This window comes from Phytophthora cinnamomi (genome assembly GCF_018691715.1).
Source record: "Phytophthora cinnamomi strain GKB4 chromosome Unknown Contig38, whole genome shotgun sequence".
NCBI lineage: Eukaryota > Oomycota > Peronosporomycetes > Peronosporales > Peronosporaceae > Phytophthora > Phytophthora cinnamomi.
In genome coordinates, this window is record NW_027150971.1 from 901,806 (window position 1) to 919,649 (window position 17,844).

General features: G+C 55.0%; 8 protein-coding genes across 8 annotated transcripts; 2 read left to right on the top strand and 6 right to left on the bottom strand.

Annotated features, from left to right (window-relative positions):
- Nucleotides 1-1,557: 1,557 nt before the first annotated feature.
- On the bottom strand, nucleotides 1,558-2,868 carry IUM83_03264 (putative carbohydrate esterase; the record flags this gene model as incomplete). Its single annotated transcript, XM_067927253.1, has 1 exon — nucleotides 1,558-2,868. One exon carries the CDS (start codon nucleotides 2,866-2,868, stop codon nucleotides 1,558-1,560), a length of 1,311 nt encoding a protein of 436 aa, XP_067791859.1.
- A 1,135-nt stretch (nucleotides 2,869-4,003) lies between these two features.
- On the top strand, nucleotides 4,004-5,284 carry IUM83_03265 (putative carbohydrate esterase; the record flags this gene model as incomplete). Its single annotated transcript, XM_067927254.1, has 1 exon — nucleotides 4,004-5,284. The coding sequence occupies one exon, from the start codon at nucleotides 4,004-4,006 to the stop codon at nucleotides 5,282-5,284; it is 1,281 nt and encodes a 426-aa protein (XP_067791781.1).
- Nucleotides 5,285-5,468: 184 nt separating this feature from the next.
- On the bottom strand, nucleotides 5,469-6,722 carry IUM83_03266 (putative carbohydrate esterase; the record flags this gene model as incomplete). The annotated part of the gene is made up of 1 exon (XM_067927255.1): nucleotides 5,469-6,722. One exon carries the CDS (start codon nucleotides 6,720-6,722, stop codon nucleotides 5,469-5,471), a length of 1,254 nt encoding a protein of 417 aa, XP_067791780.1.
- A 439-nt stretch (nucleotides 6,723-7,161) lies between these two features.
- IUM83_03267 (putative carbohydrate esterase) lies at nucleotides 7,162-8,447 on the bottom strand (the record flags this gene model as incomplete). The annotated part of the gene is made up of 2 exons (XM_067927256.1): nucleotides 7,162-7,525; nucleotides 7,603-8,447. The coding sequence occupies 2 exons, from the start codon at nucleotides 8,445-8,447 to the stop codon at nucleotides 7,162-7,164; spliced, it is 1,209 nt and encodes a 402-aa protein (XP_067791657.1).
- Nucleotides 8,448-8,814: 367 nt separating this feature from the next.
- On the bottom strand, nucleotides 8,815-9,975 carry IUM83_03268 (putative carbohydrate esterase; the record flags this gene model as incomplete). The annotated part of the gene is made up of 1 exon (XM_067927257.1): nucleotides 8,815-9,975. One exon carries the CDS (start codon nucleotides 9,973-9,975, stop codon nucleotides 8,815-8,817), a length of 1,161 nt encoding a protein of 386 aa, XP_067791906.1.
- A 410-nt stretch (nucleotides 9,976-10,385) lies between these two features.
- On the bottom strand, nucleotides 10,386-11,726 carry IUM83_03269 (Carbohydrate esterase; the record flags this gene model as incomplete). The annotated part of the gene is made up of 1 exon (XM_067927258.1): nucleotides 10,386-11,726. The coding sequence occupies one exon, from the start codon at nucleotides 11,724-11,726 to the stop codon at nucleotides 10,386-10,388; it is 1,341 nt and encodes a 446-aa protein (XP_067791782.1).
- A 936-nt stretch (nucleotides 11,727-12,662) lies between these two features.
- IUM83_03270 (Axonemal dynein light intermediate polypeptide 1) lies at nucleotides 12,663-13,865 on the top strand (the record flags this gene model as incomplete). The annotated part of the gene is made up of 1 exon (XM_067927259.1): nucleotides 12,663-13,865. One exon carries the CDS (start codon nucleotides 12,663-12,665, stop codon nucleotides 13,863-13,865), a length of 1,203 nt encoding a protein of 400 aa, XP_067791958.1.
- Nucleotides 13,866-14,692: 827 nt separating this feature from the next.
- IUM83_03271 (Axonemal dynein light intermediate polypeptide 1) lies at nucleotides 14,693-15,874 on the bottom strand (the record flags this gene model as incomplete). Its single annotated transcript, XM_067927260.1, has 1 exon — nucleotides 14,693-15,874. One exon carries the CDS (start codon nucleotides 15,872-15,874, stop codon nucleotides 14,693-14,695), a length of 1,182 nt encoding a protein of 393 aa, XP_067791959.1.
- Between the last annotated feature and the right edge of the window lie 1,970 nt (nucleotides 15,875-17,844).

Consider the following 17,844-nt stretch of genomic DNA (forward strand, 5'->3'; position numbering starts at 1 on the left):
AAGTCCTGAAGAGAAATATCCCCCTGTGGATGACACGGACCGTGCGACTGTTGCAGCATTCCTTGGTGGTTTCACAGTTATCTTGCTTTCTAGATTCGACTAGAGCGCAGCATGCTGTACGGCTTGCAGTACGCAATCAGTCTTTGAATGGTGTGATCTACACGGCAGGTGGTAAAAGTGAAGCGATCCGGCTTATTGTATTCTTCTTCTCCTCTGTGTCCAGAATCAGCTAGCTATTTTTGTAGCGCAAGCTGTGGTAACTAATCTATCTGACGCAGTTAATTCCCTATCCGTTTACCTGCAGAGGACGTACTTCGAGTCAAACCTCACCTTGAATTGGTTTCACAACAACAGAAATCCTTCTAGCCCTTAAGCAGCCAAGTTTGACTATAGTACATGTACACCACGTCTGCAGCAGCACCGTCACACTCCGGGACCATGCGGCTTTGATAAGGATAATCATCAATTCCTTGGTGTCCACTAAAAGTCGGTAGTTTTACGGAATCCTTCGTTAAATTTACCACTGCCTGAACGAATGAAGCAAGCTTCATTCCTTGAAATAGACGTAGTCAGAAATACTTCGAAGTACTACGTAGTAAGTCTGAAACGGGTGTGAAGCTCGGCACCCGTCGGTAATTCAAAGTTGGTGATACTCCCTACGATATAACCTTGGCTTCTCCGTTCGCTGAGCGATTACCTCTCCTAGAGACACTAGATAGACCGTGTGTCGGAGAAGAAGCACCGATAAATCTTGTGAAGAAGATGGGTGCAGAACGAAAATGCGATCGGGAAGAGTGACGCGGTGTGACTTTTTCGGCAGGGATCTGAAGACTGACCAATACAGCAGCGCAGTGGGGACATCTCAGAGACACCACTACCTCATTATTAACTGCTATCGACCAATTTACAACGGTAGTCAGTTCCTGTGGACAATCTCGACCGTAAAATCGCGATGAGTTATTGCCCTCACGGAAGATGGAACTCATCAGTCAAAAAATCAACGACATCACGTCTGCGTGTGCCAACTCCGTATAATTTACGTATTCGAGAATGCTCCGAGGACTCGAACAACGTCCAGAACGAGTCAACGCACCAGGATATCATCACGAGAACACTTCGTAACGAGTCTCGGATGCATAAAGGTTACCGATCCGGTATTCGTTGATCAAGTATCGTACACCTCGAACTCGTGGATGTATGGATCCGGGTTTCATACGCAAGCGCACCAAGTAGAACACGTGAACCATTTGAGGCAGTAGTTGCGCAAAAACTGAGGTCCATCCGCACAGTAACTTACTCCAACTTTTCAAGGACAGTGTTGTACTTCGTAGCTTGAATCAATTTGAGATATCCGTACTCGGAGTTGAGATATCCGCGTTGAATGGGGAAGTAATTGTGATACGAGGTCTTGAGCTTGGGCTCGAGCAAGAGGGCGTAGTAGCGCAGTGTTCTGTCGCCGAAATGGATCCACAACCCACCATGCTTTTTTCTCTAACTAGCTCTGCGATTGTTTGCTATCTTCATAAGTGCACCTCGACGGCACCAACCACCCTTTGTCTAAGCCTTCAGAATTGGAGCAAGGTACTTCGCTGCGAATGCACAGGCGTTGCGAATGGCACCTTCAGCTGCAGGACTCACTGCACTGGGAAGCATCACTGGGTCGTGCACAATGTTCTCGAGCAGATCCAGCTCCATGTTCGTGACACCCTGGGCGTCGGCATTGGCCTTGAAGCGCAGACCCTGCTCATAGAAGCGCTCGAGCGTGCCAAACTGCACGAAAGTGGGCGGCAGGTCCTTCAGGTTCTGGTTGATGGGCGACACCTTGAAACGCTTGTTCGGGTCGTCCAGGCTGCTCAGGTACGTCTCGAGACTGTTGTCCAGGAAGTTGGCAGCCAGCAGGCAGTGCGGCGTGATGTCATCACCGCCGGTCTCTTCGAGGTCGACCAAAGGAGAGTAGCAAAGCGCGGCAGCAGGCTTCAGTTCCGGGGTCGTGTCGCGAAGACGCATGCAGTTGGTGAGTGTCATTTCGCCACCAGCGCTGTCGCCGCTCAGCACCACGTGGTTTGGGGCGATGTTCTCGTTGTCCAGCACGTACTTGTACATGGTGAAGCAGTCGTCCAGGGCGGTCGGATACAAGAACTGCGGGGCCATGCGGTAGTTGGCCAACAAGACATCGACCGAGGCATCGATCTGGTACTTCTCCTGGAGGATCTGCTTGAGCTTGGTGTGGGTCTGGTTCGCGAGCTCGACGTCCTGCAGCGGGTCGGACACCACGTACGCTCCGCCGTGGAAATGGATGACTACAACGCGCGTGTCCTTCTTCTCGGCGTCACGCAGCCACATGTGCTCCATGCCGTTAGCCACCAACTTTTCGGGAACAGTGCCATGCAGACGGCTGTTAGACTTCAGGATGAACTTGCCGTGCAGGTGGAACGGCATACGAAGCAGGTGGGCGTTCTTGTTGCCCACGAGGTGGCCGTAGTCCGCGAAGGCGAAGCGCATCATCATGAGTGTCAACTCGTAGGCCAGTGTCCATTGAGGGAAGGCCGGCTTGAATCTACGGGCGGCGTACGCGAGCAGCAGGTACATGACCTGGAGCTGCATTTTGACGGCGATGAACGGTACCAGCACGGCGTTGCTGGCGAACGGGACCGCGGCATAGCAGAAACCGGCGAACGCCAGCACGTACGCGACGACCACCACACCGACGACGATGTTCACCGCCACGTCACCAAACACGATAACGAGAACTGCGATGATCGCAGCGAGCGCGACAGTGCTGAGTGACACCTTCAGTGCACTTGATTTGGCACCGGGTGGGGTCTTGTCGTTTCGAGCATCCAGCGATCCGTAGTTGGCCGTCGACATCTTCTTGCGTCCCCAAGCGAGGAAAATAAATTCTGGCCCACGCACCGGCGAAGTCGGCGGGCGCTGTCGGAGGCGGGAGCCCATGAAAGCAAATCGCGGTGGTAAATCTCGTTTTCGTGTCGACGTGTGTGCAATGCGGTTCCTTCAGTCTGCGTCTGATAAGGTTTGCACACAGCCAAGGCGCTGGCTGAATCACGTAGAAGACCTTGTGGTGAGAATAGAAAACGGATGGGAATGGTTCATACTTGTGTGTGCGCGAGAGCCATTCTTGGACGACGAGGAAACCGCTCAAGGCGGACTCGCTGCACGACAATGGAACAGTGGTTGGTAAAGTCTACCACGCATACTGTACCAGTACGTCGAGATATCCGGAGGAACCAACCATATGCATCACATCAGAAATCTGAAACCTTCATCCATCCGGCGAGATTGTAAACTAATTTGTTTTGAAAACACCACAGTTCTACCCGGCAAATCGCCCGCAAGTCCGTGCATAACAGAGTTTTTGCCTCGTGGTGGCGTGGTACTTATGCGGTACTCAAGGGTCTTCAGTGAAGACCCTTAAGTACCACATAAGACTTCAGCACACCAAACATCGATTGCATGGTGCGTGGCAACCGAATATGTTAATTGACATGTGAAGATGTATTCGTAGTACTCACCACACTTTCGATTGTAGATGCTTGGCTGCCTGTAGCCGACAGGCTATCGGTACACACAGCTACTAACTCGGGATCATATTGATAGGGTCAAGGTGAACTTCACAGTCACCTTGTGAAGCAGTATTACTGCTCGTTGAAATGCCTTTGCGCAAAGAGACTTCGTCTGAACTCCATGCTACGCATTGAATGGATGGTTGTGGCTTCAATTGCTACCCGCGCAAACACCTCATGTACCTTACCATTTCCTTCCTTGCTCCCACGAAACAGAACCACCAATTTCACCGCGAGCGTCTTATCATCTCGTCCTCATATACACCGGTTCTTAGGCTAAAGCACATAGAAATCCACTGATTCTTACCACAGCCCCAATTAATTCTTTGTGAAATTAGAATTCTCATACTTCGAGGACTCGAGCGCCTCAGGCACCATTTCTCAATTTACTACATCTGCGACCACCGGTATATAGTGCGACCATGAGCGGTGGGGTGGTTCACCTCGGCGTGCACGTCGCCCTTGCTGGTGTCTTGCTGGCATACTTCGACGTGCTGCAATATGGCACTCCGATCGTCTTCTTCTCGATTGTGCTCGCGTACCTGGCGGTGTTCACCGCGTTCTGCTACATGGCGTGGCCATTCGCGACGTCCGTCATCCAGGTCCCGTATATCGCCGTGAAGCTGCAATTCAAGCTCGTGTCGCTGTTGGTTGTAGCTGCCAGTCGCGGATTCAAGCCGAACTTCCCCGAATGGACCATCGCGTACGAGCTGACCATTTCCATGATGCGCTATGCGTTTCTGGAGTACGGCCACGTTGTCGCGGATGTCAACGCGCACCGACTGCGTGGCCCGTTCGAGCTGCACGGCAGGATGGTCCTGAAATCGTGCTGCAGGAAGCACAACACGGTTCCGGAGAAGCTGGTGGCGAACGGCATGGAGCACATGTGGTTGCGCGACCCGGAGAAGAAGCCGCACCGCGTCGTGGTCATTCATTACCACGGTGGAGGCTACTGCGTCTCGGACCCTCTGCAGGATGTGGAACTCGCGAATGAGGAGCACACGAAGCTGAAGCAGATTCTGAGCGAGCAGTACCAGCTCGACGTGTCGGTGGACGTGCTGCTGGCGAACTACCGCATGGCGCCTGAGTTCCTGTACCCGACGTCTCTGAACGACTGCTTCGACATGTACAAGTATGTGTTGGAGCATGAGAGCGTTGCTCCGAACCATGTCGTGTTCAGTGGTGACAGTGCTGGTGGTGAAATGTGCATCACGAATTGCATGCGACTGCGCAAGGAGAGTCCGGAGTTGCAGCCAGTGGCGGCGTTGTGCTACTCTCCGGTGGTGGACTTCAGCGAGACGGAGGACGACGAGAAGACCCCGTACTGCATCCTGACTGCAAACTTTGCTGACAACTGCTTGGCGACCTATACCGGCAGTGTTACGGACCCGGAGCAGCGTCGTCTGGTGTCGCCTATCAACCACAGTCTGCGCGACCTACCACCGATCTTCCTGCAGTGGGGCGATCTGGAGCGGTTCTACCAGCAGGGTCTGCGGTTCAAGGCAAAAGCCGACGCGGAGGGCGTGACGAACATGGAGATGGATATCCTGAAGAACATCGTGCACGACCCGGTGATGTTCCCGACGGCGGTGAGCCCCGCCGCGGAGAAGGGCATCCGCCACGCGTGCGAGTTCGCCGCGAAACACTTAGCCCCTGTGGTGCGGTCTGACAGTGTCGACCCAGAAACGGAGCTGCAGCCTTAATCCGTTTTGCAAAGATAAGTCATGGCTTCCGTGGTGTTTTGAATGAATTAAAACCGTTTGGATAGCATATCGAGATGCCAATGCATGGCGCGGTTGTCAAAAATGTGTTAACTTTAAAAGGGTTTGTGTTTTTTGGTGAAATGTTCAGCAACAACATGCTTGCGTATTTAACTACAATTCAAATTCAACATCCACTGCGTAGAACGGGGGCCAAGTACTTCGCAGCGAAAGCACAGCCGTTCCGGATGCCCTTCTCCGCATCAGGACTGATTGCAGTAGGCAGCATCACCGGGTCGTGTACCATGTTTTTCAGAATATCCATCTCCATGTTCGTCACGCCCTCCGCGTCGGCTTTTGCCTTGAACCGCAGACCCTGCTGGTAGAACCGCTCCAGATCGCCCCACTGCAGGAAGATCGGTGGTAGGTCGCGCAGACTGTGGTTGATAGGCGACACCAGACGACGCTGCTCCGGGTCCGTAACACTGCCGGTATAGGTCGCCAAGCAGTTGTCAGCAAAGTTTGCAGTCAGGATGCAGTACGGGGTCTTCTCGTCGTCCTCCGTCTCGCTGAAGTCCACCACCGGAGAGTAGCACAACGCCGCCACTGGCTGCAACTCCGGACTCTCCTTGCGCAGTCGCATGCAATTCGTGATGCACATTTCACCACCAGCACTGTCACCACTGAACACGACATGGTTCGGAGCAACGCTCTCATGCTCCAACACATACTTGTACATGTCGAAGCAGTCGTTCAGAGACGTCGGGTACAGGAACTCAGGCGCCATGCGGTAGTTCGCCAGCAGCACGTCCACCGACACGTCGAGCTGGTACTGCTCGCTCAGAATCTGCTTCAGCTTCGTGTGCTCTTCGTTCGCGAGCTCCACATCCTGCAGAGGGTCCGAGACGCAGTAGCCTCCGCCGTGGTAATGAATGACCACGACGCGGTGCGGCTTCTTCTCCGGGTCGCGCAACCACATGTGCTCCATGCCGTTCGCCACCAGCTTCTCCGGAACCGTGTTGTGCTTCCTGCAGCACGATTTCAGGACCATCCTGCCGTGCAGCTCGAACGGGCCACGCAGTCGGTGCGCGTTGACATCCGCGACAACGTGGCCGTACTCCAGAAACGCATAGCGCATCATGGAAATGGTCAGCTCGTACGCGATGGTCCATTCGGGGAAGTTCGGCTTGAATCCGCGACTGGCAGCTACAACCAACAGCGACACGAGCTTGAATTGCAGCTTCACGGCGATATACGGGACCTGGATGACGGACGTCGCGAATGGCCACGCCATGTAGCAGAACGCGGTGAACACCGCCAGGTACGCGAGCACAATCGAGAAGAAGACGATCGGAGTGCCATATTGCAGCACGTCGAAGTATGCCAGCAAGACACCAGCAAGGGCGACGTGCACGCCGAGGTGAACCACCCCACCGCTCATGGTCACTTTACGGGTAGTCGTTGACGCAGGAAAAAGAGAAATGATGGCCAGTCACCCACCACCTCGGTCTTGCTGACAATATGCCAGGGACCGCCCGGCGGTCCCTGGCATATTGTTGACGATGGGGAACTGCTTCTTGAGCGCAGAGAAGTGTCCAAACCTTCACAGCTGTCGGCGTGATAGCGAAAGCTTTTTTCACCAGTTGAAGTCATAGACGACAACGAGAGGATCACATACACAGTATTGGCTGCACTTGACGCTCAAGTGCACTAAAAGTCTTATCAACCTTAAAGCGTTAGGGTACATGTACTCTTGAATCGCTAAATGTGCTCGTACCTCTATCCCCCCCCACACACACACACACCCGCCACTTGCGAGTACTTTAGTCCCACAAAACCTGCTGCATCATCGATGCAGCGTCGACCACGTATGGATGGCATCACCACATGTTATTAATATTGTGCGGCTCCGGTTCTGGGTCGACACTACGGAGACGGAGGGCGTTGGCGAGATGTTTCGCAGCGAAAGCACATCCGTTGCGGATGCCTTTCTCCGCGGCAGGGCTCACTGCCGTCGGTAACATCACTGGGTCATGCACCATGTTCTTGAGGATATCCAGCTCCATGTTCGTAACGCCCTCTGCGTCCGCCTTCACCTTGAATCGAAGGCCTTGCTCGTAGAATCGCTCCAGTTTACCCCACTGCAGGAAGATTGGTGGTAGGTCCCGTAGGCTCTGGTTGATAGCCGACGCCAGTCGACGCTTCTCCGGGTCCGTGACGCTGCGTAGGTATGTCGCTATGCATCTGTCGGCAAAGTTGGTCACAAGAATACAGTATCGTCACTGTCAACTTCGCTGAAGTCCACCATGGGTGAATAACACAACGCTGCTGCCGGTTGTAGCTCGGGACTCTCCTTGCGTAGTCGCATGCAGTTTGTCATGGACATCTCGGCGCCGGCACTGTCCCCGCTGAACACGACGTGGGCTGGAGCGACGCTCTCGTGCTTCAAGACGTACTTGTACATGTCGAAGCAGTCGTTCAAAGCCGTCGGGTAGAGATACTCCGGTGCCTTCCGGTAGTTTACGAGCAAAACATCGACCGACACTTCAAGCTGGTACTGCTCCTTGAGGATCTGCTTCAAGATCGAGTGGGTCTGGTTCGCGAGCTCAACGTCTTGCAGCGGATCCGAGATACAATAGCCACCACCATGGTAGTGAATGACAACAATACGGTGCTCTTTTGTCTCCGGGTCACGCAGCCACGTGTGTTCCATGCCGTTAGCAAGCAGCATTTCGGGAGCCGTGTTGTGTTTTCTGCAGTTCGACTGGAGGATCAACCGGCCGTGCATCGCAAAGGGCTCGCGCATCAGGTGCGTGTAGTCGTTCACAATGGTTTCGCCGAACTCTACAAACATGTAGCGCATCATGGAAGTGGTGAGCTCGTAGGCAAGCGTCGACTCTGGGAAGGTGGGCTTGAATCCTCGGGCGCCGTAGACAGCGAACAGCGAGACAAGCTTGAGCTGCAGCTTGAGAGCGATGAAAGGGACCAGTACGAGCGAAGTCGTGAGCAGCCTTGCAGCGTAGCAGAATCCGGCGAACAATGCTGCGTATGCTGCAATGGTTGACACGACAAGGACAGGGAATCCGAACTGCAGCACATTGAAGTACACCAGCAAGGCCCCGGCGAAGATGACGTGCAGACCGAAATCCACCAACGCACCGCTCATGTTTTGTCATGTTCAGACGCAGCAAATACGGAAGTGAAATGTGAGACCAGTATCCTGGGGCCACCAAGGCCAGAAGGTTGATCACGAGTCACACCCTCCTGCCGCCACTCCTCTGCACAAGGTATCCGTTGAACTCAACATGAAGTCCGTTGCGTTACCAGTTGCAGCTATGCCGCAGAATGGAGGATGGACCTGTCACTGCCGTCTGCGTGTACTGTAGTTGCCACGAACTACTGTACTTGGAGACGGGAGTCTTCGCACGCTGGAATCCACCGACCAAAACACACCACAGCATTGTTTCCTGAAAACAAATTCGTGTAGCTCAATTAAACCGTGCGAAGGTACAAGAACAGCCGTGGATGACAAGCTAGGGTTCCGACTCAGGGCCAGCACTAACAATACTGGTACGTAGCTTGGAGGCGAGGTGCTTCGCAGCGAATGCACAGGCGTTCCAGATGCCTTTATCTGCCAAGGGATTTATCGCCGCTGGAAACATCACTGCATCGTGAACCATGTTTGGCACGAAATCAAATTCCATGTTGGTCACGCCCTCCGCATCCGACTTCGCCTTGAAACGCAGACCCTGCTCATAGAACCTCTCCAAAGCCCCCCACTGAAGAAAAATCGGCGGCAACTCACGAAGGCTGTGGTTAATAGGGGACACCATCCGACGTTCGTCCATGTCTGTGACGTTGCGCAGGTACGTCGGAATGCAATTGTCCAGGAAGCTGTCCGTCAACAAGCAGTAAGGAGTGTCCTTATCAGCACCAAGATTAGTGAAATCTACCACCGGCGAGTAGCACAGCACCGTCGCGGGCTGCAGTTCAGGCCTTTCCTTTCGTAGGCGCATACAGTTCGTGATCGACATTTCAGCCCCAGCACTGTCGCCACTGAATACGACCTGGCCCGGAGCGATGTTCTCGTGCTCGAGAACGTACCTGTACACGTCGAAGCAGTCGTTCAAGGCGGTAGGATACAAGTACTCCGGAGCCAAGCGGTATCTTGCAAGCAGCACGTCCACTGACACGTCCAGACCGTACTGGGTCTTTAAAATGTGCTTGAGCTTGATGTGGGTCTGGTTCCCCAGTTCGATGTTCAGCAATGGGTCGGAGACGCAGTAGCCTCCACCATGAAAGTGAATGACCACAACGTGGTGCTGCTTCTTATCAGGGTCTCGCAGCCACATGTGATCCAAATTGTTAGCGGTCAGTTTTTCCGGCACTGTTCCGTGCTCACGGCAGCTCGAACTCAGAATCATCTCGCCGTACGACTTGATCGGAGCTCGCATCCGCTGTGCGTTCTCGTTGACAATGGTTTGGCTGTATTCACTGAAGATGTAGCGAGTCATGGAGATCGTCACTTCAAGGGCGAAGGACCACTCGGGGAATGCCGGCTTGAAACCCCGAAGGGCGTAAGAACTCACCGTTTTGGCCAACTGGAGCTGCAACTTGGTGGCAATGAATGGGATCAACATCGGTGAGGAGGTGAGAATGCTTCCAGTGTAGCAGAACACGCCGAAAAGCACCATGGATGCAATGGCAAGTAGTGTGAGCAGCATTGGGATGACGAGGTGTAGAGCATCGAAGTACACCAACAAGTTCCCAACAAGAATTATGTGGAAGCCGAGTTCCACAACGACACCACTCATTGTCATCGTTGTCGCAAGGAAGCAGGAGAGAGAATGAGGAAGAGCGAACCAACGGACGGCGGCTCTCGCGTGATCCATCGGGCTCCCACAACTCTTCATCCCCACGGATTCAAGGTGCACATTGCAAAATCTCGAAGGCAGTTGCTCCGTGCAACTTGAACTCAACTGGACAATGCTCGTGCCACTTCACGCTGGTCATCCACGTTCTGCTGGTTTCAATTGCTCGCACCACGTGCGTTAGCTTAGCAGAATCGAGTTCGAGACTCGAAGGTTTACCACCTACTACAATACTAGCATTCAGCTTCCGGGTCGGGCTCAGCATTCAGTACTTCCGCTGCAAGCTTGGCAGCGAATTCGCAGCCGTGACGAATCCCTTCCTTGGCGGAAGGACTCACATCCGTCGGCAGCATGACAACGTCGTGGGGCATGTTCTCCAGGAAGTCCACCTCCCAATTCGTGACGCCCTGCTCCTTCGCCTTGGCGATGATCCGCTTGCCCTGGTCGTAGAAGCGCTCAAGCGTTCCGTACTGGACGAACATGGGCGGGAGGTTACGCAGGCTGTGGTTGATGGGGGACGCCTTCAACCGCTCCTCCGGGTCGGTCACCTTGGCCAGGTACGTCTCGTGAACCGAGTCCACGAACTTAGCCGGCATGATGCAGAACGGCGTCTTCTCGTCACCTCCCTTCTCCTCGAAGTCCACGCTCGGAGAGTATAGCAGACAACCGAGCGGTAGCTGCTCCGAGTTGTTCGCGTCTCGCATCCGGATACAGTTGAACAGCGACATCTTGGCGCCAGCACTGTCCCCGCTGAACACGACATGCTTCGGCGAGATACTTTCGTGCTTCAACACGTACTGGTACATGGTGAGGCAGTCGTCGTCAGGTGTCGGGTATGGGTTCTCGGGGCTCTTGCGGTAGTTGGCCAGTAGTACGTCCACGGACACGTCGAGTTGGTACTTGTCCTTGAGACTCTGCTTGAGCATCGTGTGGGTCTGGTTGGCCAGCTCCACGTCCTGCAGCGGGTGCGACATCGCGAAGCCTCCGCCGTGGAAATGGATAACCACCACGCGCTGCTGCTTCTTGTCAGCGTCGCGGAGCCACATGTGCTCCAGGCCGTTGGCCTCGAGCATCTCGGGCACCGTGTTGTGCTGGCGGCAGTTGGCCTTGAGGATCAACCGCCCGTGCATGGCGAAAGGCTCGCGAAGCAGTGCGGCGTTCTCGAAGGCGATGACTTCGCCGAACTCCTCGAACATGTAGCGCATCATGTTGCCCGTGATCTCAAACATGAGCGTCCATTGCGGGAACCGCGTCTTGAATCCGCGACGCACGTAGGTGGCGACGGTGGCACAGATATTGAGCTGCAGTTTGATGGCGGCGATCGGAGATTCCAGCGGCGACCGCACCAACGTCCGCCCCATGAAGCAGAAGCCAGCGAACACGAGCGCGTAGCCGAGCACCAGCACAACCGCGACGGTGGCGATCGCGACGGTGAGCCCGATCTGCATGACGTTGCAGTAGGCAAGCAGCACACCGAAAATGCCGCAGTTGGTGCCAAGCGCGACCAACGACCCACTCATGGCGATGAACTTCTCCAGCGAGGGGATAATAACGAAGTGGGTGGCCGTGGTCATGCAGCGGTGGCATGCATCGATGCGCGGTACTGATGGCGTGGAGGGATCTATCAGCGCTTCAACGGTTCTCCCGAAGGCATCCCACTGCATCGCTCCATATGGAGTGGAGACGGTCTCCGCTAATGTAAGTGCGCGATGCTTGGTGGCGCCGGCGGCGGCGAGGAAGTTATTGCGCTCATATAACGTGAAGAGCGCGTGGACTTGTCCAAGGCACCGTCACCTCTTGCAGCATATCCGATGGCGCCCCATGGAGTGCACCTCCGTTCATTACTACGACGGCGAGGGCAGCGAAATTTGCTGACAAGCAATATCCACAGGATACAGGAAGGTGTGCGCTGCGCATCAGACCGCTGCGGGCACCCCCGCGGCTATGAATCTGCTCGGTGCAAGCTCAACTTCGTTCGCGGTTGTCCTGGATGACAGGGCAAGTACGAGCTTGGTACCGACCGCGCACGACGAGTGTTTGACTCCAAGGGTTTTTGTGTCAAGCCGCAACAACTGCTACCGCTTCATTTACTGCTCCGAGTAGCGGGGACCCTGCCTGTGTTCGTATTGCTTGCTCGCTGTCGATGCACGGGCGTTCCAACCGGGCAGTACGTGAATACTTCAATTCGAGCGGAACTAGGTGACGTGATAGGCTCGAGTTGCATTGAGCTGCAGGCCAACCGCGCCGCGCAGCCCCACTGCCTGGCTGCGCGCCACGCGCAGTAACAGGTCGCCATCCAGTCGCACCTCGCAGGTCTTCGGTAGAGTCCCGTGTCGCCACAGCTCGAGCAGTTCGTGCCTCTAGGTACTGTATGACCACGACGTGGGCCTGCTGCTCTATGTGGTGCGCGCTTGGCGGTCGTTCGGCCGTCGCAAACTCGCGCTCTCAGCGGCATTTGTTCACTTTGGTTCTGGCTGGGTGACCAGCTCAACACATAACAATAGTCGAGGATGGAGTTCAAGAACTTCGCCGCCAGCACCAAGAAGGCTCCGTTCACGAGTCCGTACCCGCCGATCGTGCTGAGTGCTAAGGAGAAGAAGCAGCTCCGTGAACTTGCCAAAACCCTCGTGGAGGTTAACGTGGACGGGTACGAAGAGTTCCTGTACGAACACAAAGGCAAGCTCCCAGAGAGCGACTGGAAATTCTTCCGTCGCGATGAGCAGGTTGAGACGTACTTGCGTCGGCGAGACAACTACAGTCTTCGGGGTTTTGGAGCGACCAAGAAGTTCCGTCGCGGGTCGAACACCAGCAGCACGGCCAGCACCAGTAGCACCCGCAGTGAAGAGTTGTCGTCGCTAGATGTGGCCGATATCCGATCCATCGGTTCGAGGGATGGCACCATCGAGGACGCCGTCTACGGTGCCATGGGCCCCACAACGGAGACCATGCGCTACAAGTCCGTGTACGTTCAAGATGGCATCGAGGACTGCAACGTGCTCGTCATCATTGACAACGTCACTATAGAGGAGCCGTTCACGTCGCTCTCGATCCGCTGGAGAGTGACCGAGAACCCGCCAATCCTCCGCAGTATTCTCAAGAGCTACGACCACATCTACCTGGAAGCGACGGGTTTCACTCATCTGAGCAATGGTGAGCGCGTCGCGTTCCACCTGCTCCACTCCGTCGACTTCCCGTCGGCCACGCCTCCGCTTCCAGACTACTCGCGTGGACAAGTAGCCGCCATCGGATTCTGGCGGCAAACGGCACCGAACGTCGTGGAGATCCACGGTCGCGGTGTATTTGCACTGCCGTTCGAGCGAGCTCGTGCACTCTTCGTGCCAGTGGTGACGACGTCCATGTCCAAGTCGGTCATGCACATATTTTACGCGGCGCACATGAAGAAACTCCGTTGGGCGTTGACGGAGCGACGGACACAAGACCTCGCGCGTTTGCAGACCAGCAGTGACCGTGTGTGCTGTGTGTGCAACAAGAAGCGGACGATTCACAAGGGCGACAGTTGCGACTTGTGTGGCGAGCTCGTGTGCTCAGTGTGCCGCATCACGCACAAGGTGGCGTCGGTCGAGCTGGACAACAAAATGCACTGGACCAAGGCCCACGTGTGTCCATTCTGCATGACCAAAGTGGTCAACTCGGATACGGCAGCCGTAGTCCGCGCCGAGATCAAGGCGGGCTGGTACGACCGTTTCCCATAGTCGATCACTCATCCGATTGTAGTTATGGTATCCGGGCTAGATTTCTTTCTCTTAGGTGTAGCAAGTTTTGCCGAACCTGTATCGTCGCCACTTCCAATCCGTTCGCTTAGTCGATGCTTTCCGTAGCATCGTCTTGTCTATTTATCAAGCTTGCCTGTTGGATACCATCCCTGACGCTGACTCAAGGCCATTGAGAGACTATCCAATGCAGTGGTGACGAGGAAGGGGGTGAATTAACTCGGTCGAAACACTTCATCTCACGTCGAGAATCTTGACTCAAGATGACCGATGCCGCTGCTGTGCTCGAAGACACGATAGTCAAGGTACCTCCTACAAAATCTATCACCGGCCGGAGAGACGAAACGCTGTCGAGACTTCATCGCAAACGCAAGTTTTCGTGTCTTCACGCGACGCGACGGTCTCCGTTAGCTGGTTACCTGCATTGGCAACTTGCAATTCATATATTCAACTCGAAATATGCGCGACGATTTATGGCATTCAACACACTGCTGCTGCTGCTCCACGTCTTGGAGAAAAAGTCCGCGAAGACTCGGTGCCATTACAAATCAAGTAGGGCCACAGGGCTGGATCTTCCATCGTCAGGTTGATCGTGTTGAAGGCATCATATTGCAACGCGTGTTTCATTTGATGTGAAGTGAACTGAGTATCATGAAATCCTAAGTAAGCAGGCATTACATTGGATATTGTCATTAATGTCCACGTATCGAATACATGACAGCCTGTTCGATCCAAGCTGCGGCACGCTAATAAGTAGGGATCTACGTAGTCCTTCGATCGGACTCGTTGATCGATTCGTAAAGGCATCCTTAATGCAAGACGCCATACTGTCCAGCTCCAACCTCGGCTCGGACAGTCTCTGCGGCGGTCTTGCTGGTGACGTTCAGCATGCAGAACGGACAAACGTGGATCTTGGAGTGGTGTAACTTGTTGTCGAGCTCCACCGATGATAGCTTGTGCGTGACGCGGCACAGTTTGCACACGTGCTCGCCGCACAGCTCGCAACTGGACCCCTTGTGCATCTTTCGCTTCTTTTTGCAGACACTGCACGGGTGCTGCGCGCTCCACTGCGGTCGGAATAGCATCTGCATCCGCTGCTCCCGAATGGCAGACCGCAGCTTCTTCATCTGGGACGCGTAGAAGACGTGCACCATCGACTTGGACAAGGAGGTCGCAATAGCTGGGATAAAGAGGTTCCGCGCGCGCTCGAACGGCAGCGCGTAGACCCCGTGGCCGTGGATCTGCACCACGTTTGGCTCGACTTGGCGCCAGAAGCCAATCGCAGCGACCTGACCACGGAAGTATTGGGGCAGCGGCGGCGTCGTGCCTCGGAAGTCGACCGAGTGCACGAGGTGGTACCCCACGCGCTCGCCGTTGCTGAGCTGCGTGAAGCCCGTAGCGTCCAGGTACACGTGGTCATAACTCTTGATGACCTTGCGGACAATGGGCGAGTTCTCGGTGACCCCCCAACGAACGCTCAGCGACGTGAAGGGGTCCTCTTGGGTGACGTTGTCGATGGTGGCCAGCACGCAGCCGTCCTCCAAGCCGTCCTCGAGATATTCTGAGTTGTAGCGCATCATTTCCGTAGTGGGGCACATGGCGCCGTGCACCGCCTCGTCGATCGTCCCCTCTCGTTCACCGATGGAGCGAATGTCGGCCACGTTGAGCGACGAAAACTCCTCACCACGAGTACTGCTGAGACTCGTGGTGGTTCTTGTGACCGAGTCGGTGTGCAGCTTCTGCGGGGCTCCGAAGCCGTTCAAGTTGTATTTGTCGCGACGACGCACGTACGTCTCGACCTGCTCGTCGCGACGGAAGAACTTCCACTCGCTCTCCGGCAGTCGACCGTCGTTCACGTACAGGAACTCCTCGTAGCTGTCGACATTGACCTCGACGAGTCTCTTCGCGAGCTGGCGCAGTTCCTTCTTCTCCGCGACGCTGAGATTCAGCGGCGCGTACGGACTCGTGAATGAAGCTTTGGTTGATCCCATGGCACTATCGAGCGTCTCCGTTTTTTTTTACTCACTTCGGGGTGGAAGTTTTGCGGCTATCCAAGGCTGTCGGGAATAGAGAAGTGATCGGGCAGAACCACCAGCAAGCGAGCGAGGCCGTCGCTGAAAGCGATGTGGGTGGTGGAGTGGAGCGCAGCGGCGTGCGGTGGACATTCCTCCATTTCGACGCGGTCGCGGATCGTCGACAAAGACAAGTTGCTGCCCGTGAAGCGCGTCTGTCATAATCCAGTGGTAAAAGGGCCCGCCATGTCCTGTCACAGTACATTCAGGATCGTCCGTGGCGTGGACATCGCCTCATCAGCGGAATGCTGGCAGGCACTTCATGCACCAGAAAGCAATGCTACATACAAGCACAAGTTCCCAGGGAACCGTTCCCTGAAGCGTTACTGCTGCGTATGAGCATCTCCTCACCAGCGAGATAAAACGGGGTTTAGCTGGATCTACTGCATACTCTACCCCTACGAAACATGCATCGAGGAAAGATATGCCACATTGGTTGAGGCCGTTCGTGTCCGATGCAGATGTTGGTGTAATGGTCCAGCAGAATATCGCATCGTTCGTGTTTCATAGGAAAATCTCATACTACATGTATAACAGCTTTATCCTTTACGAACGGTGCGGTGATTGAACAGAGTTCAATGATCATGCATGTACATCTACGTGTACGCCGTTACTGTCGCCGGTAAGTAAAACAGAAGCCACAGAGATGTATATGTACACCCGAAACTACGAAAGTACTGTTTTATGGTTTCGACTCTTATCAGTACCTTTTCCCAGGTTGAAATGTGACGGCAAGCGCCGCCGCTTGATGCTAATGCCAAGCTGGCATCGCCAGGACAGGCTTTGGCGGAGACCGTATCGCCGGCAAAGCGGGCGCCACACTCCAGTGAAGGCGTCCGCGTGTTCAGCCCATCGCGGCGTCGCACGCGCGCGTAGCCAGTCGACCGGCTATTCTTCAGGCGCAGGTGGGCTGGCTGCTGCAGTTTCGCAGGGCCGGGCGCGCCACGTGCGCCGTGTTGCCTTCGTGGGCAGTGAAGAAGAGTGCCTCAACGTTGAACCGCTTGCGGGCAAGGCGGCGTTTCACCTACCAACGAGGTAGTTCATTCAACGCACTGCGTTGCACGCGCCGGCATTGCGTCGAGCCCGAATCGCGAGGTCTCTTCGGTCATGAAGCGGATACATCCAGGAGCAGACCGCGGGGCTCACAATGTGACGGTGATAGCATCATATCTCGAGTGCTGTACGCTCCGACTCGGAGCCTCCGAGTAGTTGAGCCCCCGATCCCGGAGCTATCGCGGCGCCACCGGCTCCTTGTAGTTGGCAGCACCGCGGCGGCGCCTGTCGACGGCGAATCCAGCTCGCGCATACAGTGAAATAGAGCAAAGAGAGAATTGCTCGGTGCGTGCACACTGCAAGCTGTGCAAGTGCCCGCAATATTGTCGGTGGGACTTCGAGTGGTCGTGACTGAACTTGAAGAGGCGTATCTTTACTGCGGCGTCCCACTCCGTGATTTGTTCTCCTCCGACTGTCTATTTTTGGTAGTCAATATTGTTTCACCGCACTGTGCAAACGCATATCGGACGGATTATGTGCGTTACGCAGAATTAGCGAACCGTGAGATGTCTGTTTCCAGCTGTCGCTATCTTCGATGAACTGTCATACCCTATTCGCCCTGCGTGTCAATGGCGCTCCGCAACTGCGACATTCAGGCGGCACTTGTTCAGTGTTCACTTCAACTTGCTCGAGCTGGACGTCCAGCGGCGAGGTGCTGAATAAACCCGTCGCTACATGCTAAGACGCAGGCTCACAACTCGAGCCCACTCAGTCGCGTCCTCAGCGCATGTTACTCCTTCCGGGTAGAAGTATAGCGATATGTCCTCTGCGCGGTTTGACGGGTGGTAAACTCAGGGTGCAGTATACAAGTATTTCGGCGTCGGTCAGAAGAAGCT